This window comes from Gopherus evgoodei, chromosome 2 (genome assembly GCF_007399415.2).
Source record: "Gopherus evgoodei ecotype Sinaloan lineage chromosome 2, rGopEvg1_v1.p, whole genome shotgun sequence".
In the NCBI taxonomy this organism is placed as follows: Eukaryota; Metazoa; Chordata; order Testudines; family Testudinidae; genus Gopherus; species Gopherus evgoodei.
This window is the reverse complement of record NC_044323.1, coordinates 56,249,429-56,275,546: the sequence shown is the minus strand read 5'-3', so window position 1 is coordinate 56,275,546 and position 26,118 is coordinate 56,249,429. Positions and strand designations below refer to the sequence as shown.

General features: G+C 43.7%; 1 protein-coding gene and 1 long non-coding RNA gene across 2 annotated transcripts in view; one reads left to right on the top strand and one right to left on the bottom strand.

Moving 5' to 3' along the window:
• Nucleotides 1–1,696: 1,696 nt before the first annotated feature.
• LOC115645704 lies at nt 1,697–19,959 on the bottom strand. The gene is made up of 3 exons (XR_003998804.1): nt 19,815–19,959; nt 16,221–16,270; nt 1,697–1,708 (listed from the first exon to the last, which is right to left on the bottom strand). It is a non-coding gene; the product is annotated as an uncharacterized LOC115645704 (long non-coding RNA).
• A 173-nt stretch (nt 19,960–20,132) lies between these two features.
• The window catches only part of ANKMY2 (ankyrin repeat and MYND domain containing 2), a 29,213-nt gene continuing 23,227 nt past the window's right edge, over nt 20,133–26,118 (top strand). The window contains exon 1 of the mRNA XM_030550707.1: nt 20,133–20,275. Coding sequence (XP_030406567.1) covers nt 20,209–20,275 — 67 coding nt within the window. The 5' untranslated portion in view covers nt 20,133–20,208. The remainder of the gene's footprint in view (nt 20,276–26,118) is intronic.

The following is a 26,118-nucleotide window of genomic DNA, read 5'->3' as shown; positions in this document are numbered from 1 at the left end:
GTGGCAAGGTGAGTGGCCGGAGGCCTTGGCAGAGGAGTTAGGAGGTTAGGTGGGCAGTAGGGGGATGAGGTGGGAAATGGGGGCTAGCTGAAAGTGGGGGGGTGAGGAAGTGAGTGGCAAGGTGAGCGGCGGGGGGGTGAGGAGACGAATGGTGGAGTGATAGGGTGATGTGGTGGGCAGAGGAGGCTAGCTGCGAGTGGAGTGGGGGGGTGAGGAGCCAAGCAACAAGGCGAGCGGCACCCTGGCAGAGAAGTAAGGAGGCAAGCAGTGAGGCAAGCAGCAGCATGATGAGGTGGGCATGGGGAGCTAGCTGCAAGGGGGGGGGGCGCGAGGTGAGTGGAGGGCAGACGGATGGTGAGGCAAGCAGCGAGGCAAGTGGTGGGGAAATGAGGTGGGCGAGGCGGGTCTGACAATGAGTGGGGAGGTGAGTGGTGAGCCCCCAGCAAGCGGAGGTTCTTGCAGTGGGCTGGTGTGAGGAGGGACACCATAGGCGAGCAGCAAGTGGGAGAGAGAGGAGGGATACAGGAGCCAGGCATGGGATGAGGTGATGAACGGTGGGTGCATGGGCATCAGGTAGAGCCCCTTTTTGGAGGGGCTAGTCCCCGACTCCACCCCTTCTGCCCATGCCTACTCATCCAGCAGCTGGAGCCCTGAGACCCCCTCCACTTTGAGCCACAAGCACCCTCCCTCCTTCCTCTGCGGCTAGAGGAGCTCCAGGCTGGCTGAAGCCTCGAGACAACCCCACCCCCCCCCCACACACCCCTGCCTGGAGGAGCCCCGGGCTGGCTGAAGCCCAGAGCACCCCAAGGAGCCCAGGGCCAGCCACAACTGCAGTTGTCCCTTCCCTCTCCAGACCCAAGCTACCCAGATATGTTTTTCATTATTATTTGGATTTTTATTATGTCAAAGCATTTTTAAATTTACTTCAGAATTGTTATATAGACAACCACTTTTACTAAAAAAGCAAAAGAAACGATAATAAAAAAGACAAGAACGTGCAAAGCACCTTACTTGTGTTTCTATTCTGTTAGGTTCAGTAACGAATAGTGACAACTGTGTAGGATTTTTATTATGCAGTCGGCAAAAAAAAGTACATAAATAAATATACCCAAATCATTGTAATATGTGCATATTAGTTTATTAACTTTAGGAAAAATAATTTTAAAGGAAAAGTGTCAGTGCAGCCACCAGCAAGAGTTGGTGGTCGCACTTTGAGGCCACCAAAAAATTAGTTGTGAGAACCCCTGTATTTGGCACAGTGCTAACATTTGCTGGTCACCTGCTTACCTAACAAAGCAATTTCACCATGATCATTTGGATGGCAAGTAGCCCATAGGAGCCTATATTCTAAAAGGAACATTGGTGGAGGGAAAAAAGGGGGTAAAAAACAGATGGAAGAAACAGGAGACAGTGCACAAACAATGAAGACATCTTTGGATATTACTTTTAACACTGATTGAAAGGTGTCTCAACTCAAAGCTTATCTAGTTGATCTAGAGAATCAAAAATTCAGAATTACACAAATATCTAGCTCATGCCCATTTTGGAATTAAAATAATTAAATAAAACAAACATGGTGGTGAGGTTGTTCCTTCTTCCACCAATAGATATGTTATGATATAGTGATGAAGATACCAGTGTATGAAGGGACAATAATGAAGACAGGTCATCACTTCGAAAAATTTCAGATCTAGGATTATAAAATTCTCTTCCTGGTGTGGAAAGTAATTTGAAAAATTGTGGAAAGAATTCAGTGAAATCAATTTGCCTCAGAAGTGCTCTGACTGTGGTGGCGGGGGAAAGCAAACATTTCACCTCTGTTTGGCATCAAATTAGTTGCTGTGAAAATTCTGATGTCATAATAGTATGCTTGACTGTAGGTGGAGAACAAACAGCAGGAGTATATGAAATCAAAGATTCTCCTTTCACAAAAGTATTTACCATTATAAAGAGTGAGTGAAGAGGAATACACTATTCTAATCAGAATAGACCAAAATCTACTTACAGTGGAGTGAACTCCAACTAACACCACTGACTTCAGTGAATTACACAGGGTTTACACTGATGTAACTGAGCAGAATTTGAGTCAATATTTCCCCCTTTAAGAAAGCCAACCTAAACTAGAGGTTCTCACACCAGGACAAATACAAATAACACAGCTGGCCTGGGCCAGCCATCTTAATTCACCACAAGCCTCAACATTCAGGTTTATAATATTCCAAACTGAATGCTGTCACAAGTAATGAATACATTTTTTGTGCATTTGTGGCTTCAAGCAACAGCCTTTTGGTAGCAGAGAGAAATATAAAGCTATAGGACATATATTATGCCAGTAACTTACCCAGCCTCTGGAGTGGATAAAAACCTCAGAATTCTCATCTTCTCGGAGATTTCTCATCTATTAAAATTGGATTCAGACCTCTTCCTTTTCTCCACCACTTTCCTCCCACAAGCAAAATCCTTCAGCAAGGCAGTTGATTTTGCATATACACAACTGACATTGGGAACAGGAGTTTTCAACGTGAAAAGTGCACTGCTGGGGCTCCTGAAGTGTTCTTGGTATCAGTAATATAGAATTTGGCCCTCATTATAGCAAAATCTCTTGGTTTGAAAAAGTTATTCAAGGAGGAGTTCATTTTTACAGATGTCTTAAAAAAATGTCTGTTAGTAAAATGTCAATAAAAGTAAAACATATGCCTTAAGAAATATATACTTGTTTAATCTTCTGCATATGAGTAGTCCCAACAGAAGTGAGTAACTCACTGAAGTCAATGCAGTTAGTCCGAGTTTCCTCCCAGGTGAACAGATTTTGGTTCATTCTGATTAGAATCATTTCTGTGTTCCTCTTCACTCTTTATAATGATAACTATTTTCACAAAAGCAGAATCTTTATTTGATTTCATCATCTCTCGCTGTTTATTTTCCACCTGAAGTCAATTTCATATTATTGACATCAGAATTTTCACAGCAACCAGTTGATGTCAAACAGAGGGTTATAACTTCAGCTAAGGATTAAGCAGCAGGAGCAGACAAACAATAAAGACAAAAAAGACCTTGTTTTCATGCATATGGATTCTGTAAGAAAAATTAATAACAATGTATATATAAAGTTAGATATGCTTTTAACCAATATTTATTTCAATTTTTTCCATAATGCATCAAAACTCCAAAAATACCTTTCATGTAAAGATTGTAAAACAACGGTATAAGAGAAGATACTAAAAGTATTCTTGATAGAAATTGTAAGGTTCTAATATACATAAAATTTGCTGAAACAAAGGTTTGCAACAGAAAAGTCACTGTGTTGGCATAGGAAATGCCAAGACAACGCAGACTTTGGGTGGATCCCCAACATGTTTGATTATCTGCTTTGCTATGCTGTGCATAACAGATTGTTCCTTGTGTTATATTTTTCCTGCAGTATATGGAACTAAATTTTCAAAAACAACCACAAAGACATACAAAATATTACGCTTTCCCTGTAAAATTTTAAACTTGAATAATCCAGTTTCCATTTATTAATCTTTTCCCACACTATACCTGAACTAAGATTGAATTCTAGATTACATTTGTCAAAGAGCTTAAATCTACAAACCTAAGATCATAAATATGTGATTATTATTAATACAGCCACATAAGGATGTTAGGCACTTTACAAAACAAGTAAAATACATCTTCTTTAGCCCAAATTGTTCACAATCTAAGACCTGGTCTAGTCAACTGCTTTGCTGGCATAGCTACACTACTATAGCTATACCTGCAGAGCCACCTAGTAGAGACAGATTATGCCAACATAAGGCATTTTTCTGTTGGCCTAATAACATCATCTCGCCAAATGGCATTAGCTTCCCCAACAGAAGCACTCAGCTGTGTTTGCACTAGGAATTTGGCTGGTAGGGGTATGTCAGCTAAGGGGTATGAGGTTTTTTTGTTTGTTTTTAAACACCTCTGACTGACATAACTATTCGAACAAAACTTTGTAGGTATACCTATCCTAAGTTTAAACAGCACTACAAGTGATAGGAACAGACAAATGTAAGGGAGGATGAGGGCGACAATGATGAAATCATGCATTAGCTTTGCTTTATTACTGATCGATATCTGTGAAAAGCAGAACTATTTATTATTTTAATTGTAAATACAATCAGATCATACATTTGCACATGTATAGTACATTAATGTGACAAATTTCAGGTTGAGAAATACTTTTATACTTTGAAGTCAAATAAAATAACAGTGTAAACCTTAAGAGCTAGAAAGCAGAGTGATTAGCATGTCCCTTCTCTAATTTGTATCTGCCTTTCTGTATTACTGACATGCAGTAACACTGCAATCAGATTAAAAACAAAGCCAACTGAGTTGTGGCAGAGTGTGCTGGATCACTTTAAAAAACTGTCTGGGTTCTCCAGAACTGCATGAACACATACACATTTTAACTACCACTATTTCACCTACACAAGTGGGAGCCCTACAATAGGTAAGGCTGGAGCATGGTTACTTGATGTGGTGGCAAAAACGCTATAAACTGTCAAAGGCTAAAGCCTTGTCTACAGTAGAGCTCCCACCACATTAACACCAGCACAGCATCAGTGGGAAATTGTGGAGTAAAATTCCCTAGCATAGCCTGCATTGTGAATTTAAAGATGACATCATACTGTTTCACTTCACTTATGGTACTGTGGGCCTGTGGATCATCCATATTGTTAAGAAATTCCATCCCTAGTAGAATGCCTTATTCAGTAGGCAATTACACCGTTACAATCTAAATTGAATGTCAGTATTGAGTCCATTTATTTTTTTAAATTACTGGAAAATTTTCTATAGGAACAGTACGATATGGCAGCAGGTTTTCAGGTATGAAATTAGCAAAATAATGGGGCACTTAGAGTGGTTTGTGGTTGTGTGTGGGGCTTGTTTTTTATTAGTGTTTATTCAAATCCCAGTAAAAACTCTTTAGGTTGCATCTACTTGAAGTCTGTAATGACAACAACTCATGTGTGTCAGTTGTTCCTATTTTTATTGCACATTCTTGCTACCATGAGTACTCAATTAAATCCTACCATACATCCACCCCGTCACTCCAAAAATTATTCATAGACCAAGGAATTTCAGCACAGTTAAAGGTGTGTGCCATTTTTCTACCCATATCGATCCTGTTTATAAAACATTCAAATGTTGTCAAGATCTATCAACCAACAGTAAATTGCTGCCACTGGGTACAGAATGAAAGAGTCAAAAGGAACACAACACAATGGAAATAAAACAGTGTCCCTGGGAAAGTGTTAAATGTTGCAACTATGCTTCAATCAACTTGGACTACTTTGGTGTTTATCATCCCCAGACTGAAAAATGTATTAAGGCTAAATAATCTGTCCAAACTCAAAAGACAGAAAAAATACAATACAACTGTCAGCTGTGGTTTTCATAAATGGGGGATGGAGATGGGACTAGACTGTTCATTCATTTATTCTCCGAAGATACTACCAAAGGGGGCAGGGAAAGAGAATTGTTTGGTACCAGACAATTTCAAAGCCATGCATGGGTCATAGCTTATCACAAGACAGTGAGAGAAAGAATAAGTCATTTACTGACACTTGTCTCTTGCAGCAGTGAGATGGGGAAGTGGATACCTGCACAGTTCCAGCGCTTCAGCTACCTGACTCCGCTAAAGAAGGGAGTAGGTTTGGTTCTAGAAAACTACTAAATAAAACACTGTAACTAGAACACAGAACCTATGGGCAGGGTCCCATGCCACAGAAACAGAATTTGACACATAAATTGTTCTTCAGCATGAGGTTTTGCTTTTACGTTATATCTTACATTTAAGGTTGTGAAGAAAGCCTCCCCTCCCAAACATGACCCAAAACATAGTTTTTCCATGTGCAGACTGAAAAAGTATTTGAGAAGTGTGAATCCCTGAATTCATCTAAGTTGCGTTATTTCTAAAGCCTAATTATGTCAGTCTAAAATGTCAAGATTACTAGCTATGTCACTGCTAATCATTTTAGCAAATAAACTACTGTAATTATCTTAGTCCTAAGACACACCTCAACCCTTCTTGTGTGTGAAAAGACTTAATAGTCACCTACTCAGATGCTCAGATCTCCAGTTTACCCCCAACAATTTCTAGATAGCTACACATGTATAGTTATTAATTATCTATATAAAAATCTGCAGCACACTGAAAATTAAAAAACTTAGGGGCAGAGTAAGAGAAATGAACAATACAATCATTAACAGTAAAACAGTCAATTTTATATTAATTTCAGTAAATATCTTCATTTTTTAGTTTACCTGAATCATTCATACAATGTCCAGTCTGCCATATTGAAAAGCTAAAGAAATCCTGTTCCATGTACTGCCTGATACGCTAGGCTTTGACTATAAACATGACGTCACCAATAACCTTCTCCCACATACCTGCAGAGGTCTAGAACTGTGTAGGGAGAGCTACCAATTTCTCTCCCTTTTCCCTTGTCTCCTCTGAACAGATTATGTATTTGATATTGTCTATTTGCCATGTTCCTGGAGTTTACCTTTACTGTCAACTAGAACAACCACTAAGTATAAACGCCACTAATCTGTCACCACATCTTTCCCATTTTTCTAAGGTTTCGCTGCGTGACCTCTCTGTTCCTAAGGTTTTCACTGCATGACTTTCCCAACCCTAATTCTTTCTTCTGGCCAAGTCTAATTCACCCTCTTTTATAGCATGGTTGGAGCTAACAAGATCCATCTGCTAGCATGACTCACCACTTAATCATAATGCACCTTTATGCAAGACTCAACGATCTGACATCAGGATTACTCGGTTCAGGAGACCTACGTTCCCAGGCATAGACCTAATGTAGATCATCCTGTTGCAATGAATTTAAAGATGTTCACTGTGTGAAAGCTCTTTTTAAAAAGAATTTCCAACTTCCAAAGCTCTATGAAGCATAGAAACAAATGGCTGCCTATAAGCAAGATTCTATCATGTGGTAAGAATCACTACCAATTTATTTTTCCTGGCAGAGTCTTCCTGTGTTCTTGGGAACTAAAATCAACAGAAGAGTAATACAACATGTAAAAACTTTCACCAGGAGCTTCCTATATAACATATAAGTAAAAGTTACTATATGAGAAGAGCCTATCCTCTGCTGGATTGGGAACAAATTGAACTAGAGAAATTTGAAACATTGTATACCTACAAATCACCAGCTTTCTTGCACATCTCATCTAGCTAGCCTATCACCTAATTATTTTTAGGATGTAGTAAGATGAGGCCCTGAAACAAACTCTTGTGTCAGAGGCCTAGTCTGAGGCCTAAAAGCCTGAACCAAAGTACTTCCAGGCATTACTAAGCAAAAGCTGGGCTGTGAGCCAGAGACTGGCCTCACTCACAGAACTGGCGATAAGAGGAACTTGTGCCAAGATGACATCAGGACACTTCGCAGACATAACAAGGAATAGGCAGGTGCATCTTAAAGACAGGACAGCATGATGGATAGATCTGTTTGTCTGGAACAACATGATTAAAGGGGAGACAGCACCCTAATGAGCCAAGATGCTGTACCTAATATGTCAGGAGGGACGAACAATCTGTCCTGTATAAAAGTAGGTCCCGGAGTGTGCATCTTTGTCCAGCCTAGGGGGCAGTGGAAAGTCCTGCCACTGACTGAGCTGTATCCATTGCCAAGGGGCACGTACTCGCAGTATGTCCTGTAGAGTCTATAGGAAACTATTACTGTGCTTCGTTTGACAATAAACCTGGCTCAGGTTCCTTTGTACCTTATTAGAGTCTGTGGTCTTTGGGGGTTCTCTCGAGGTTTGCTGTGTCTGCTGTCTGCGCAGAGCCAGGACAGCACACAGACGGCACATGCACGCAGCCGACTGTTATCGTCAAACAAGAGCAGAGCACTACACCACACTGGTAGCTACTGACAACATAGGTTATGATATAACAAATTTAGAAGTGTCCTTAGACATCACAGAACTGGAATATAGTCCATACGCACTCCAGGAAGAACCATAATTTTTTTTCATTTGTCAGCTTATTTCCAATGTGGCACTATTACTGGATATTTCAGTTGCCTTTGGATGGATATTCAGTATTTCTAGAATAATGAAAAACTAACAAATTGGGGAAGAAAACTTATTTTTCAGTGATTACTTAAGCATTCAAGCAAATTGTATCTCTACCCAAGCCCATGTTTAAAATATTTGCCCACATCAATCCTGAGATGAAATATATGGCATCTCTGACATCTCAGTATGGAACTGTTCTTATTTGTAGGCTCTAACAGTGACACACACATAGATGACAGTTTATTGCCTTCAATGCAGCACAAATAAGGGTCCTTAAATCTGAGAAAGCATAATGAAAATTTTATGAACAAGCTGAAAAAACATCAAAAGTAAAGAGGCAAGACGAGCTTGATAATCACTCAGTGCACAAAGCAATCCTAAATAGTCATTTATAAGGTGGACAGAAAGCTGGCTAGATCATCGGGCTTAACAGCTAGTGATCAACAGCTCAATGTCTAGCTGGCAGGTGGTATCAAGCAGCGTGCCCCAGGGGTCTGTCCTGGGGCCAGTTTTGTTCAACATCTTCATTAATAATCTGGATGACACAATGGATTGCCCCTCAGCAAGTTTGCGAATGACACTAAGCTAGGGGAAGAGGTAGATAAACCGGAGGGTAGGAATAGGGTCCAAATTGACCTAGACAAATTGGAGGATTGAGCTAAAAGAAATCTAATTCGGTTCAACATGGCTATGTGCAGAGTCCTGCACTGAGGATGGAAGAATCCCATGCACTTCTGCAGGTTGGGGACCGACTAGCTAAGCGGCCATTCTGCAGAAAAGGACCTGGGGATTACGAGAAGCTGGATATGAGTCAATAGTGTGCCCTTATTGCCAAGAAGGCTAAAGGCATAGTGGGCTGCATTAGTAGGAGCACTGCCAGCAGATAGAGGGAAGTGAATATTCTCCTCTATTTGGCATTGGTGAGGCCACATCTGGAATACTGTGTCCAGTTTTGGGCCCCACACTATAGAAAGGATGTGGACAAATTGGAGAGAGTCCAGCGAAGGACAACAAAAATGATTAGAGGGCTGGGGCACATGACCTAGGAGGCGAGGCTGAGGGAACTGGGCTTATTTAGTCTGCAGAAGAGAAGAGTGAGGGGAGATTTGATAGCAGCCTTCAACTACCTTAAGTGGGGTTCCCAGGTTATTCTCAGTGGTGGCAGATGACAGAACAAGGAGCAATGGTTTCAAGTTGCAGTGGGGGAGGTCTAGGTTGGCTATTAGGAAAAACTATTTCACAAGGACGGTGGTGAAGCACTGGAATGGGTTACCTAGAGAAGTGGTGGAATCGCCATTGTTAGAGGTTTTTAAGACCCGGCTTAAAAAAGCCCTGGCTGGGATGATTTAGTTGGGCTTGGTCCTGCTTTGAGCAGGGGGTTGGACTAGATGACCTCCTGAGGTCTTTTCCAACCTTAATCTTCTATGATTTAGGACCTGATCAAGAAAAATAAACAGTTACTTATCTGTACAGTAACAGCTGTTCTTCGAGATGGGTTGCACACCTATACATTCCACTGTAGATGTATGTGCACCCAATTCACTCCACTCACAGACTTTTCTCAGTTGTACCAGTAGACAATGCATGTGCCCCCTTTTTCCTCATGAGCCAAACCAAAGGCATTTTTAGCTTGTGATCCACTGTGACCCCCAGATCACTTTCTGCATTATATGCGTGGACAGAGCTATGTAGGTATATGCTAAGGTTCTAGTATGTCTGTACTCTGCATGCCTAAGCAGTCCTTCACCTGTTTACCTGCTATTTATATCTGTGCTAGTCAGGCGTGCAGTCGCTGTACAATACATGCCACTATAAGCACAGAATAGCCTTAGACCTGGATGAGATAACAGATTTCTAACAACAAGAATGCTGTTCTGGATACAGGACTTCACTCTTTCTCAAACTAGCTAATCAACCAGGTATGGAAAGATTTGAATTCCTAGACAGCATAGATGGCCCACCACCACCATATTGTGAATATCCTTGAGGATGAGGAGAGACTGAAGGGCAGGACCGTACACTAGTTGTGCATACCATTTATTATGAATCAAAGAAGCTTTCACTGGACAGATAAACTGTCATGTGAAAGTAAGTGTCCTGCAAGTTGAGGGCAGAATATCCAGTATCCAGGGAAGGGATAATAAAAGCAAGGGTTACCATCCTAAACTTGATTTTTTTGATAAATCAGTTCAGCATTCTTAAGTCCAGAATGGACCAAAGACCATTTCTTTCTGTGAATCAGGATGCAGGCAGAGAAACTTTCCCTTCTGTGTTGGTAAGGAACTTCCTCTATTGCTCCCAATTCTAACAAAAAATGGGACTTCTTGATGTCAAAACAATCTCATGAGACAGGTCCCTGGAAAGGGACAGGGAGGGAGGTAAATGTGTATCCCTACTTTACTATGCAGAGCACCCAATTTGTCCAATGTAATCTCTGTCCACACACTAAGGGTATGTCTTCACTAGCAAAATTAAAGCGCTGCCACAGCAGCGCTTTAACATGGCTGTGTAGTCGCGGCACCAGCACTGGGAGAGAGCTCTTCCAGCACTATAAAAAAAAACGAACACCACGAGGGGAGTAGCTACCAGCACTGCTGAAATGTCTACAATGCTGAAACTTGCAGCACTCGGGGGTGTTTTTTCAAACTTCTGAGTGAGAAAGTTGCAGCACTGTAAAGTAGTAGTGTAGATAAGGCCTAAAAGAGAGATGTCTCGCAAATGTGGGGGACAAGGGGTGTGATGCAAGAGATAAGACAATTGGTATATTGTCCTCAACAAATGTATCAAAACACTATTCAAAAGTCACCAAAGAATGGAGAGATTCGCCAGCTACAGAGGATGCCTAAGGGCAATGTTTAGAAAGTCTGTCTTCTATGGAGCCCCTGAAGCCTCTGCTGGTAGTAACGCCTGTACTGCATTTGTGGCTTGCACTGCTTCCTCTTTGTTACTAGAGTGTAGACACACAGAGAACACAGGGTTTCACAACAATCTTTCAACATATGTATTGCATCATCAGTCTTCTGGGAAGAACAATTTAGCATTTTCAAATGGTAGACCTTCTATTCTGTTTTGCAGCTCTCTTGGAAAGCCAGAGGCCTGCAATCAAGAACAGTGTCTCATTGAAATGGCTGTAGCCATAGAACAAGACACAGTATCGGACATGTCAATCGCTGCTCGTGGAGGGATGTGCAAGCAATGAGATGACATTTCAAAATTATGGCCAAAAACAAATCCTTGTGTTGTGAATGGCCTGTGAATTTTGAAATTGCTGACCAGTTAATAATTGGACAACAATGCTAGAAAATTTGATATCCTCATATGAAGGCTATGGTGCTATATGCCTTTCCAACATACAGGTCCAGTCTCCTATAATTTGTATCTTTCAGGGTGGCCTAGAGTGAGGCTACCTTGAATGCTTGTTAGCTGCTGTGTCCACTAATGAATCTGGGATGGGATGGGTAAAGAAAAACGCGAAGTCGTGTGGAGGAACCTAGTAATATCTATTCACCCATTTGGGAGCGAGTGGGATAGAGGCAGATGTCTACCAAAAAGTCTTCATTAATGGGAAGGGCACCCATTCCAGGAGCAGGAGTTTCAAATTGTTTTACTGTTTGTGAAGACTATCTTGCACATGTTCCACTTGTATTCACACAGATGTGGCCACTCTCCTAATGAGGTCCAGAAAAACTGTGAAGTCTTCAGGAGGAGGCAATGTGGACTGTGGAGTGATTTCTTCTCCAGATGAGGCTGAGATATTTGGGGTGAGGGGACAGGAAAGGTTTTTCCAATGTCTTCTCTGAGAGTTCCAATAAAGTAGGAGGTTGAGAAGACCTTGTCCTGAGTAGCCAACGAGGGCTTAGAAGTTTTAGAAGCAGGCCAAGGAGGATAGGTCAGGAAAGTTCAACCCTCTGCCATGGACTGGAAAGTTCACAGTGGGTTCACAAAGATCCAGCAAGAGACCATTTAAAGTCTTCTTAGTAGAGTTGGGGTTCTGTCAGCCTTGTGCCAGCACTAAGCAGAAATGAAGGTACTTCTGTAGTCTGAGAGTATTTAATATTCATAAGGGGAAAAGTCTGCTGCAAATAATAGAGGTATGGGAGCTAGTGGCTTGCAATCACAGCAAAACAGCTTCTTTGAGCCTTGAGGAGGCTATTCTGGGCAGTCTGGGGCCTGGCAAGCAAGCCCCAGTTCACTGGTCTCTCTGGAAACCACTGAGATGTCTCAGGAGGTCAGGGGGAGGATAGGGGGACCCAAGCCCTCCCTCTCCATTGGATCCCAGTTCAGGGCATGAGGAGAAAGAAGTGAGGGGCAGTCCCTTCTAGCTGCCACTCCAGAACAACCTCCCCTGGACTGCTTCCTACCTTCCCAGTTTTCCCTTCAATTTGAGGTGCGGCCCCAGCCTTCTGCTTACACAGTCTCCGTAGCTCAGGACTTCAGTTGTGCAAGGTAGAGGATGCTTCCCAACTCACCCTCAGAGTCCAGTTGCCCCCTCTCCCTTTTAGTCAGGGGGAAGAGGAATTCAGGCTGAGTCTTACTCATGGTCTTGGACCTTCCCCTGTAGATTGCTCTGCCTCAGTGGCTGCAGACAGTCTGCTTTCTTGCAGCCAGTCTCTCCATCCATGCTGTTCCCGCCTCCCCAACTGAACTACCAGAGTTCCTTTTTAAGCAGGTCCTCCACAGGGAGCAAGCCCAGCAACTGCTATGGGGCAGGGCCTTGTTGGCCCAATACTGTTCTTTAGTGTGGGTCTGTAAATTCCATCACACTCTTCCCCATCCAAACTGAGCACTACAGGGTCAGCCTGCACAAATGAGTCTTATCTGTCCCATGAAATGAAATCCACATTCTTCTAGTCAAATTCTGCTCGATACAGTACCTCAGATTCGTACAGCAGTAGTGAAAGGTACCAGTATATAATCCATGGGTTATGATCTTTCATGGCACTCAGTCACTGGAGGTGTGCCTGATCAGTCATGAGATGGAATGGCTGTCCCCATAAATAATAGCAGGGTGCTTCAATGGCCCATTTTACTGCCAAGGCCTCCTTTTCTATCACAATTTCCAGCTGAGGTAAAGGATTGAGTGTTCTCCTCTTTCACCTCTTGGGACAACATGTACCCCAGACGGATATTGGAGGCATCCATCTGCAAGATGAAAGGTTTCAAAAAAAATCAGGGTGAAACAGGATAGGTTCCTGACACGGTTGATCTTTTCACTGGACCTTCTGGGGGACTGCATCTTTCACCAGGTCCACTAGCAGAGTCACAGTCATGGCAATATTAGAGATAAACCACATACAACAGCCTGCCAGTTCAAGGAAGCATTGTACCTACACTTTGTGGTAGGTTCGGGGCTTTCCTACCAATAGCCACAGGCACACACACACCCTCGCACTGTATATCCCAGGTACATCACCTTTTGATTAGGTAGGTGGCATTTGGTGAGGTTAGTTGTACGTCCAGCACTTCCGAGAGCCCACAAAACCACTGCAACATGTTTTAAATGTTTATTCCAGGACTTGCTAGAGATGACGATGCCATAGTTGTATGCAGCTGCATACTGACCATGAGGCCAAAACCTTTGTCCATAAGCCTTTGGAAGGTGGCTGCCGTGCCACGAAGGCCAAATGGCATTATCTTAAAATTGGTACAGGCCAAACAACATCTAGAATGGTGTTTTCTCTTAGGACTCTGGAGTAAAGGGGATATGCTAGTAACCCCTGGGTAGGTCAAGGGTGGTGACATACTTGGCAGCCCCATACCTCTTGAACAATTCATCATTAGGTGTCAACCTGGACACCACACTGACCTTCCAGAAGTCTGAACAGAAACTGCCTAACTAATCACGTTTAGTTATCAACACTATAGGGCTTCACCACTCACTGACTCTTCAACCACCCCAAGACCTAACACAGCTTGCAGTTCCTTCTATACCATTTCGCACATGCATCTTGGCAATGACCAAAAGTTCTCTCATCCTTTCCCCCCTGTTTCAGTCTCTATGTGATAGAACACCAGGTGAGTCTGTCCCAGAACTGCAGAAAAGACTGGGTGAGTTTCTGGATCTCCTGCCTTAGCTCCATCTGTGGTAACTCTCAGATACAGATTCCTTGTTGTATGCCTGTATTTGCCCATTACACGTTGGCTAGAATCATAGACTATCAGAGTTGGAAGGGACCTCAGGAGATCATCTAGTCCAACTCCCTGTGCCAATCCCCAGACAGATTTTTACCCCAGTTCCCTAAATGGCCCTCTCAAGGATTGAACTCACAACCCTGGGTTTAGCAGGCCAATGCTCAAACCACTGAGCTATCCCTCCCCCCAAACATTAAGCCCTAATGTTTCTGCCTGGTTCTGTTTCTGCCTAGAATTTCACATACTCCTTTGAAAGGTCTTTAACTTCTCTCTCAGCTACAGCACATACTGTACCGAATTCGTGACCTTGGAACTTAGTTTCTTCCACATCTCCCCAAGAAGGTCTACTACTCTCCTCACCTGTCTCTATAATAGTAATTTAAATGGGGAGAATCCATTTTGACACTTGAGAAACTTCGGGAATGGCAAAAGGAGTGATGGAATTAATTGGTTCCAATTGTGAAGTTCCAAGGCCACTAACTTCTGCATACTTTTCAAGGTCTTATTAAATCTCTCTACCAGCCAGTTAGATTCAAGGTGGCACCCTGACCTTCTTAAAGCTTTTATCCTCAATACTCTACTTGGTTCCTTCATAAGTTGGGACAAAGTTGGTGCCCTGATCTGTGATTAGCTCCAGAAGGATCCCCACTTGGCTGAACACTTTCATGAGCTCCAGGGTAGCTGCCTTCATGGAGCAGAGTGGACTTGCCTCAGAGTACCTTGTAGTATAGACTAATATGACCAGAATGTGCTGGAATCCAGGTGCATTCTTTTCCAATGGGCCCACCAGGTCCAACAGGGTCCCTTCCACGGGGAGGTGTATCAGCAGGGCCCAGGGTACTTTCCCTTGATTTGTCCACTGGCAGCCTGGGCAGGAGACACAGTACTCTCATACCAGCCAATAGAAACAAAGTAACTTTGTTAGGAGTTTTTTTTTCCCCCCAACCAATGTGCCCCTCACAGGGTAGGACATGTGCCAGGTGTAGTATTTCTTTGTGGTACTTTTTTGGGACAAGCAGTTGCACTTTAACCTTCCCTATCTGATGAGCCTTCTCTGCTCTATATATTTTCTCTTACCTCTAGCTTGAAGTATGGCCATTGTTTCAGGAATCGAGGTTTGAGCAACTCGCCACTGACTCAGGTGACCTGTTTGCAGGCGCTTTCCAACTTTGGGTCATTTATTTGTTTTGCAACGAAACACAGATTGTTAGAAAACATGTCAGCGTTGACAGCTCATTTAATTCCTCCTATTTGTCCCCTCTGGAGAAAGTCCATGCCATACCACTCAAGGGAACACCCTTGCAGGCTGCCGTTCATTCTCCTGGGTACTCCTCACCTATGCTTGCTGTGGCTTATGGCTCTGCTCTCTTTCCATCTCTAGTGTTGGTAGCAGTCCCTCCCAGAGGTTCCCTGATCTCAGATCTCATCAGGTACCTAAAAAACCTCCAATCTTGCCTGATTATCACCATCCTGCAATAGGGAGTATGCCCAGCAGCTGCTGAAAGGCAGGGCCTTCTTGAGCCAGTACTGTTCCACCACTCCTTGTACCTTACTGTGGGCTCTGGAAACCCCACGTCAGAGCTTCTCAAAATTAATAAAAAGGCATAAATCCTTTTAAATGGAAAGTGGTAGGCAACCTCAACACAGGGGTCACTACCAGCCCTCCCTCACTTCTCAATCTATTTAGTTAGACCACATTTACAAAGCAGCTAAAGTTTTTTTTTAAAATTATGAATGGAAGAGACTATGGCAAAAGCATGGCAATCCAAACAGTCCCAGTAATTAAAAACTAGTGGACAGAAGAGGTAATCTGGAATGTATGGGTACAATAAAACAGAATCCACAAGTACTTGTATATTTATTATAACAGCAACAACAAAACAAGACATACGTTATACATCTATGGACTTCACTGATTTTTGAAACTCACTGAGGCAATTCACACCACTGAAACAATGGAGCAGGATTTAAACATCACAAAAATGTTTGAATAAAATGATCATGATCTGACTTGCACCTACCAATGGAAGAAAATTCAGTTGGTTGATTAAACAATCTCTTAAAAGATTACCTATAAAAGAAACAAAAAAAGAGCAAACTCAATACATCTTGAAAATTCTTATGAAACTTCGAGAGAAGAAGAGACTTTACTTTCCTGTTTTTGTTAAGCTTCTCAGGTGTCTACACTACCACTACCACTTATGTCAGCAAAACTTATGTCACTCAGGGGTGTGAAAAAAGTACACCCCAAGCGACATAAGTTACACTACCATAAGCGCCAGTGTGAGCAGGGCTATGTTGGCAGGAGAGCTTCTCCCATCAGCACAGAGCAGCTACACGAGATCTTACAGCAGAGCAGCTGCATCAGTACAGCTGTGCTGCTGTAAGCTCTCTAGTGTAGACATAGCCTAAGAAATGCATATTGGAAGCTCTGAGCCCTCAGTTAGAGGAATAGAGAGTTGGATCCTTAACAAAGAGCACTTGATCCTTGAGTATTTTAATAGAGAAGGTTCAGAGAAGAGTCTCAAGAATTATTAAAGGATTAGAAAACATGCCTTATAGTGAAAGATTCAAGTCTACTTAGCTTGTCAAAGAAAAGGTTAAGGGGTGACTTGATCACAGTCTGTAAGTACCTACACAGGGAACAGAAATGCAGTATTAGAGGTGTCTTCAATCTAGCAAAGAATAGCAAGATCCACTGCCTGCAAGTTGAAGCTACACTAATTTAGTCTTAAAATGAGGCACAATTTTTTAAGCAGTGAGAATAACGAACCATTGGAACAACCTACCAAGTGTTATGAAGAATTCTCCAACACTGGCAATTGTTAAATCAGGATTGGGTGTTTTTCTAAAAGATACGCTTTAATTCAAACAGGAGTTAATTCAGGGAAGTCCTATGGCCTGTGTTATGCAAGAGGTCAGACTAGATCAGTGGTCCTCAAACTATGGGGCAAACTCCCCCAGGGGGCACAGAGGAATGTTCAGAGGGGTGCAGTAGGCCCCAGGCCACTGCTCACAGGGGGTGGGGAGGGAGCACCACCCAGGCCTGCTCTGCCCCCAGTTCTGCTCCAGCCCCAGCTGCCACCTTGGTTTCCAGGAAGAGGCACAGACAGGTTCCATTAAGGGGGCAGGGGAGCGCAGTGGGAAAAATTTGAGGACCACTGGACTAGATGATCACAACTATTCTTCCTGGCTACAAAAATAAGAGTTTTTAAAAATTTGAATGAAAGTTACTTCCCCTCTAAATTTATCTAATTTATGTGATGCCATAATACAACCAGTTCTCTAGTGAGTCAGAGTCTTCCTAAGTAGAAAAGATCTGAATTCAGGGTGGATTAACTACACCTCTACCCCGATATAATGCAACCCGATATAACACAAATTCGGATATAACACGGTAAAGCAGTGCTCCACGGGGGCGGGGCTGTGCACTCCTGTGAATCAAAGCAAGTTCGATATAACTTTTGATATAAAATTCACCTATAACGTGGTAAGATTTTTTGGCTCCTGAGGACAGTGTTATATCGGGGTAGAGGTGTAATTCAAAGTAATTTAATTCATCAAGCAAGAAACCTTGATTTAAATACTCAATTTTAATATTGATTTGCATTTTTACTTTGTTTTTATCCTAAAGAAAAGATTATTCTTATCAGTTGGCATAATTTGATATACAGGGAGATATACAATATCTATACACATTTATTTAAGCAATTTTATAGATTAACAAATTTATTAAAATTCTTAATTTTACTTCAATTATGTTAGAAAATGGCAAACGATATATTTCTTATTTACTAGAGGACGATTAACATTTTAATTCATGATTTGCGTCAAGTTGCATTTGGACTGAAATTGGAATTCAATTAAATACTGCATGTACAAAAGTAGCATTTTTAAATTGTTTTTATAGTTAAATAAAACTACCTTAAATGTGCTATATACACAAGAAAAAAAAGTTTAACATGTTTTGCATCTAAAACTAGCTGATTTATTAAAACAGAAAGTATTATCTATAGTTAATGGATTGAACTGAATGTTTCTGGTCACCATGTCCTTCAAGATTTTAGAATTACAAATCTCATCCTCTCAACTTATTTTAATCATATTGGAAGAGGAAAACAAGCTTTGTAGCTTTTTCAACTCTCAGTTTCTCAACTTTGAATGAACTAGTTATTGAACTGAATTAGCTAAATAAACTGAAATGAAGATAATCTCTGTACACTTGCAGAAGAGGATACTGTTGTCTACATCTGGTTTAGCAATTCAAGACACTCTAGCCAGGTGCTTAGCCAATGACTTCCATCAGCATAGTAGACTGACGTTCTTTAAAGAGTTAGCAGCAAACATATACTGCCTGAATATTTTTAATTTAATGTAAATGATTTTAATAGATTATAAATTTGGGCTTTAACCTAGGTTGTCAGTTTCAAATTTAATTTTAAATAGATTTTAAAAAAATGATTTTACTTTTTTTTTTTTAAATCCATTCTAACTAAATTACTAATGGGGGAAGGGGGAAGCAGAAACAAGAAGTGTACAGGTCTTCTTATATAGCAGAAAAACAACAGAATGGCACAAACCTATATTTTCCCTTTACAAGTCCTTTAATCCATTTCACATCTATTAGGTAGTACAGGATATGGTAGATTAAAATTCCAGTTGACAATTTAACTTCAACAGCCTCTGTTGTATTTCATGGATCTGTTAGTTTTACACTGGGCCTTTAATCCATCCTATTATAACTGCAATGCAATTTCCTTTTGATGGATGGGTGTAAATAGGTATAAAGAGTATAAACGCATATTTAGTAAAATTTCCAACTGCATATTTTCACAAGCCTTGAACTTTGAGTCTTAACGAAAAAAAAAACCACCTACTTGAAAGATAATTAACTCTATGAGCATAAAAATAAAATAGAACTGGACATATAAATGAAGTCTGTTAAAAGTACTTTAAACAAACCCCAAAGGTGTTTCTGACCAACACGTCAGCAGACACCTGCAACCACAGTTTGTAACTTTCAGTCCTGAAAAATAACCTCAGCAGTCTTTTTTTTTTAAATTATATAGTGATACATTTAAAATAATACCACAAAGGTCAGACCTCACAGCCCCATAATTCATGCAGGGGGTATATTTTAAAACACAACCAACCTGGGGAATCCACCTACCAATTGGATGGGGGTAGCTGTTATAATGCAAAGGTTGCGATCCCCTGATCTCCCAGGGTGGTAGTGGGCATCCCTGTTTGAAACTGCAGCGTACCCAGCAGCCGACCGACCCACTGCTCCACACAAACTCTTATTGTTGTTACGTTACACAACTAAACAGCCACCTGCTTCATCACAGCTCGTGAAACAAGGGCACCGCAGAGCTAAGCCATTCGTTTCCACCTCTCTGCAGGGCTGCCATGCCCGGAGAGCTCCCACAACCACCACCCGCAATAAACCACCCCAGCTCCAGAGGAGCCAGGCGGCTCGGTACCCGGCTGATGCCCAAGACAATTTGCGGAGGAGCGTGTCCAGGATGGATGCGCAGCCCCCCAGCCAAACTCCCTCTCACTTCTCCCGCCTCCCCTCCCGCTTCTCCCTGCCAGAGGGTCCCCGCCGCCCTTACCTCTGGGGGCTGCCGGGCCGCAGGAACACGAGCCGGCACGCAGCAGCCACACACAATGAAGCGGCGAAGGACAGCGCCACAGAGATACATTAGCGACCCAGCTGTTCTTCCCCCCCGCCCCCGGGCCGTACCATCAGTCGGCTAACGCGGGGGGGCGGATTGGAATGGAGACGACAGGACCCACCACCCCGAGCGCGGGCCTGGACCCTCCCCCACGCAGAAGGCAGCGCGGGCGGCCCTTTGTATTCGGAAATCAAACCTACGCGCGCGGGGAGGGGCGGCCGCCGCGTTCTCCCCCCCTCCGCCGGAGGAGGAATGGTTGGGCCCCCGGCGAGGGGTGGGGAGTACCGAGCAGGCGGGGGCGCTGCTGTGTCTGGCCCCGCCGCGAGGCGCCATGGCTGCCCCCAGGAGGGGTGAGCTGAGCGCGGCGGAGAAGGAGCTGCTGGCTGTGATCGCCCAAGGTGAGGCTGCCCCTGGCCCTGAGGCCTGAGTGCGGGTTCCCGCCCCGGAGCTCGGACTGGGGCTGCTAGAAGCGGGGGAGGAGATTTCCCGCACTAAAGGCCGGGAATAGCTGGCAGCTCGGGAGCCCTCCGGCGCCTGGGGACCGCTCGGCTGGGGGCGGGGCGGGAGCGTTACTGCGGCGCCAGCCGCCGGGCGGGTTGTTCGCTGTGTGTTACGGGGCAGCGCCTTGCCCCGGGGTGACTGGCTGGCCGGGGACGAGCCGGGCACGGATAGTGCCGCCTTGGCGCTTAGGTCTCTCCCCCGCAGAGACCGACACTAGCCAGGGGGATGTTTGTTTCCGCTTCCAGGGTCACTCTGGCCGCTGCAGCTCATCTGCTCGCGGTGGCGGAGGGAACCCCATTGGCGTGGCGGCTCCCGCAGGAAACGCCAGCGATTGACTGGGCTACTGACCGCCGTATTCCCGGGCAGGCTGGGATCTGGGTCAGTTCCCTCCCTTCCCCGCCTGCGCCCTGAAGGGCCGGGAGCTGCCGACTTTCCTGCCTCTCTTTCTCTGCCCCAGGCTGCAAACCCAACAGGTGTGGGTCACTGCAGCCCTATTTCCATCGCAAGCTCTCTGCTTGAGCAAACAGAGAAGAATCGAATCAGTTTCCCAGGGGACCAGCTGCCCTCTTCCCTGTTACTTTCGCTCTTGCTCGTTTTCCTCATACCCAGAGCCAGATTTAGGGGTAGGTGACTGCCTGGGGTGCCTGGCTTCGGGGATGCTGGGCTTGGGGTGCTGTATTTCTTGTTAGTGACAGCAGGGCGAAAAGAATGTTTGTTTGAAGTAACATGTTTCAGGTTTTCCGCAGGGGGATTTATTTTTCGCTAGCCTAGACTTTTGTAGCATCTCATAGAACCTTCCAGGCTTTCTGAGAACTACATTTTCCTCAAACATCCTACAGTGTTATTAGCCATGCCCTTGCAGGTATATAGGGGGCAGAGTGTCGCCAGTCAGTCAGTGAATATATAAAACTGAATCAAAGTGAAGTGAGAGCCCAGCTGCGATATTGTGAACCCTGTTCTATTGTGTACTTGTGAAAGTGTACTTGTGTTTTAAGACTTGAGTGTAAGTAGCAACTAATAAAAGACATTTTATGAGACACCAGAGGTATCTATTGAACCCCTATCTACACAGCAATATAAAATAATTACTCTTTTTTTTGCCATGCATAACATGTAATGTTTGATGACTTTCTAAGATTGCAGAACATAGACTTTTGCACTCCCTAATACTGTCTGTTTTCCATGTAGAAAATAAAAGATTCCCCTAAAGAAGCCTTCAGGAGCTCAGTGTAGGAAGTAAAAAGCTCAATTGCAATCTAGTTTGCAGCAAGGAGCAAATTTGACTGGAAAATATCTGAAACAGAACAACATAGGCCAGACTTCAAGACAATAGTGATTGTCCCAGTGCAGAAGAAATTGAACAAAACATAATGATGGAAGTCCTATTACTAATGAATTATTTGATTTATATGAAGATAAGGAATGGAAATGTGAGGAAAGTGGTGGAGAATCATCCAGTTTTCCTGGCCATGTACAGGAGAATGATGATAAAGAAGAATGTGGCTCACATGAATAGGAGAGGAATTAGGCTTGTATGATGACAGAAACAGCCATGAGAAAAATTGCACACTACAGATCGATACATTAGAGCCTGCTTTATGGCTGGCGATCCTAAATTCTACAGATATTGATCATGCCAGCAAAATGGAGGATATGATGTTTCCAGTAAATGAGCAGAACTGTTCTCAAAGTCACACTGGAAGAAGTGCTGGTGAGAAACTGAATTGGCATTGGTTAGTTTACTAGAAATTAACTGACAGTGTGTTCTGGTTTTGTTGCGAAACATTTGACAAGAATGCCAAATTGTTGCTTGTGCTTTCTGGGTACAGTTACTGGCATAATTTAGCTGATGCTCTGAAGAAACCCCACCATTTTATGGCCTATTCCAAAAGGATGGAGATCAAGACCAGGCTCAAGCAGAATAAATGCACAGACACAGAAAACCAACACATTGTTAATGTAGAAACCCAGCACTGGAAGAACGTGCTTGAGCGTCTGATCTCAATTATCCTCTTCCTTGCAAACATATAATTAGTCACAGTGAAAAATTGTCATTTACAGTAAGATTAGTTGACAAGGATGTCTGTATCCAAATAAACATTTGATCTGTTTCCGGTCTGTGGATGCCTCCACTGGAAAAGGCCTAAAAGAACCGTTTATGAATATTTTGAATGAGAATAAAATAAAGCTTCAGGATTGCCGTGGCCAAGGCTATGACAGTGGCATGAACATGAAGGTAAGAAATAGTGGCATCCAGGCAAGGATCCTTGCATTGAATCTAAGAGATTTCTTCGTGCATTGCGGCTGTCATTCCCTCAATCTGGTTGTGTCAGATGCTGTGTCATCTTCTTTAGATTCAGTGTCTCTCTTCAGAGTACTGCGAAGGATATATGTCCTGTTCAGCATCAGCCATCAGGTGGAAAATCCTCAAGGACAGTGTTACAAATCTGACCGGGAAGCCTCTAAGGGACACTTGCTGGGAGAGCCGCATTGACAGCATAAGGCCAGTGAGGAACCAAGTGACTGAGATTTACAAAACCCTGATGGAATTGGTACAGTTGAATAAAGTCAAGGCTGGAATCTGACATAAGGCACAAAGCCTGGCAAACCAGATCACTGACTTCAAATTTCTGGTCTCAAATGTAGTTGGGCACAATATTCTTCTGTTCCAAGTAAATGTTGTAAGCAAGGCATTACAAACTCAGTCAATGGACATCGTGACCACCACCACTACTTTAATGAGAAGCTGTCTTGAGTTCGTTGTTGCCTGCAAAGAAAACAGGTTTTAAGGTGCTGTCACTGCCAAAGAAATGGTGGAAAACTTAGGAGTCGAGCCTGTATTCGCCAGAAAACGAGACCGTTTGGTTATGAAGGCAGAGATGACGCAATGGCAAGCTCAGAAGAAAAATTCGAAGGAGTTTTTTTGTTGACACTGCTTGGGTGTCCATCAAAGAAAGGTTCGGATAAATAAAGCACCATGAAAAGACCTGTTTTTGTATGACCTTAGTAAGCTGCTGGGGGACAGGAAAACACTTTTAAACAATTGTGTAGACGCTCACATGGGAATGTTTGGACATGGATGATAAAGACCTCTATGTTGAATTGGACAACATCCATCACATTTTGCCACACAGGAAGCACTCTCCACCCCAGGTTCTCAATTCATTTATGATGCAGAGCTGAAGGACACTTTTTTCCTAATTTGTGAATAGCTTTGAGGATTCTGTTTATGCTGTCAGTCACAAGTGGAGCACAGCTTCTTGAAGCTAAGATTCATTAAAACATATCTTCAGTCAACGATGGCTGATGAAAGACTGACATCACTTGCTACTTTATTGCTTGAGAATGCCATTGGCCAGTCTTTGGATCTCTCTGATCTCTCAGTTTGTGAGGGCAAAGGCAAGAAAAGCGACCTTTTGAACTAAAGGACTAAGGTTAACATTCTAAGGCTGTCACCTACTGTAACACTATTTAATACTCGTCCACCCAATGTTGGTGTACAGTTCAATTTCTTGATGTTAGTACATTTCAGTTGTTATTAAAATTAAATATCTTCTATAAGCTTAGAGGAAACAAATTTTTGTTTGCTTTTATATGGCAGGAATACAGATTTTACATATCCTAGCATGCAAATTTATCATCTTATACGACAGGGATAAATCATGCATCAAAGTCATGAAATGAACTACAATTGCAATAAAAAAATAAGGTATTCAAAAGTTTAACAAATGGAGGGGGAATGCCATCTGGTCTAGGGCTGGCCCTGCTCACAGGGATCCACATGGGCGAACAGATTTTTATATCTGTTGGAGGTGACAGAAGGCTCACACAGTGCTGGCTCCTTTCCCTCTTATCCTAGCTCTACATGAGGGAGCACAATTCAGGTTCTGAATCAGTCCTGCCTCAGGATTTAGAGAGGATTTATTATATTGTGTAGTTGGTAGGTATGGGGATGCCTCACTGCAAATTTTTACACTTACACACACACCCTCTCGTACGCATTGCACTAGCATGTTCCCTGGCTATTATCTAAACTGCTAATGGCTTCTTTGTAGTGTGTTTCAGTGTATTAACTTCTCAAAAACACTTCCCATCAAATAATATTAAGGGCCCAGCAATCGTATTTTTCATCTGTTACTATCCTGGCCAAGAAAAATGACATCGCTTTTCATGCTGATCTGTGGCCATACAGGATCCAAAATGTAGTTTCCTGGGTCTGTATATATGAAGATGACCTGAGAATGAGCCTGTTCAACACATTGCTGATGTCTGCTTACTTGTTTAGTTCCAGATGCTAATCACTTGTTATTCATAAACAGCAAGTGGAAGAGGGGCCTTAAGTTTTTATTTGCCTGTTTGTTCTGCAGAGAGACTTTTGGAGGGAGGGGGATCTTCCTGAAATCTAGTATTTTTTTTATCTGCTCTTGACTTTTTAAATGCCAGAACAGGAAATCATAATGCTTTTCTTTTACCTATTAGCATAGGAAAGACCCACAAAAATAAAGGAAACTGATTTTACAAAGGAAACGGGGAAACTGACTATAACCAGAGTGCAGTCAAATGCAAAGAGTAACCCAACTAAGTGTGGTGGGAGGGGAAAAGAGACTTTTTCCTTCTAATTTCTGTGAGTTACAGTAATCTTCAGAGCTACTGTTAGAAATAGTAAGCAAACAACTTGCAAATAGTTGACAGTGCTCCTCTAAGAAAAATGAACATGATCACAGTATTTTCCAATTACTTACAACTTGCACAATTATAATTACACCTCTACCCCGACATAACGTGACCCCATACAACGTGGGTTCGCATACAAGGCAGTAAAGCTCTGACACGCTGCTCTGAGCAGCGTGTTAAGGGTGCTGGGCCAGGCTGGGGCTGAGGGGTTTGATAAGGAGCACAGGGTCTTGGGAGTGGTCAAGGGCTTCCCTCCTCCCCAAGGTCTGGGGGGCAGGAGCTGTGGGAGGGCACTTTTGGGGGCCCCGCAGTCCCAGAGTGGCCCGGGGAATTAGCAGGGGGCTGGGAGCAGCCCACTCTGTTTCCCTCGCCCCGGCCCCAGCTGTGTCACTCGGGGGAGGGAGCTTGGAAGGGATCCCCCCCACACACACACTCACCAGCAGCGGCGGAAGCGGAGCAGTCTGGCCCCAGCCTGCTCCACTCTGCCAGCTCTCAGCCGCAGGGCTCCACTTCCCGCCACAGGTCAGTACAGGGGGTGTCCTTTCCCCAACCTCCCCACACTCACCTGCGGCGGGAAGTGGAGTGTCGCACCTGGGAGCTGGCGGAGTGGAACGGGCTGGGGCTGCGTAGCTCCGCTTCCCACCGCTGGTGAGTGCAGAGGGCACCCTTTCCCCAACCTTCCTGCCCCAGTCAGCTCCACTCCACCAGCTCCCAGACGTGGTGCTCCACTTCCCGCCGCAGGTGAGTGCAGGACCTTTCCCCAGCCGCCCCCCAGCGACACGGCTGGGGCTGGGGCAAGGAAAGTGGAGCACGCTGGGGCCATGTCACTCCGCTTACCACCGTAGGTGAGTGCAGGGGTGGGGCATCCTTTCCCCAACCTCCTCGCACTCATCGGCAGCGGGAAGCAGAGCACCGCAGCTGGGAGCTGGTGGAGTGGAGTGGACTGGGACCAGGCTGCTCTGCTTCCCACTGCTGCCGGTGAGTGCCTGTTGGAGGGGGGAGGGGAATAGGGGTTGGAGCAGTCAGGGGACAGTGGTGTTGGGTAGGGGGTGGGGTCCTGGGGCTG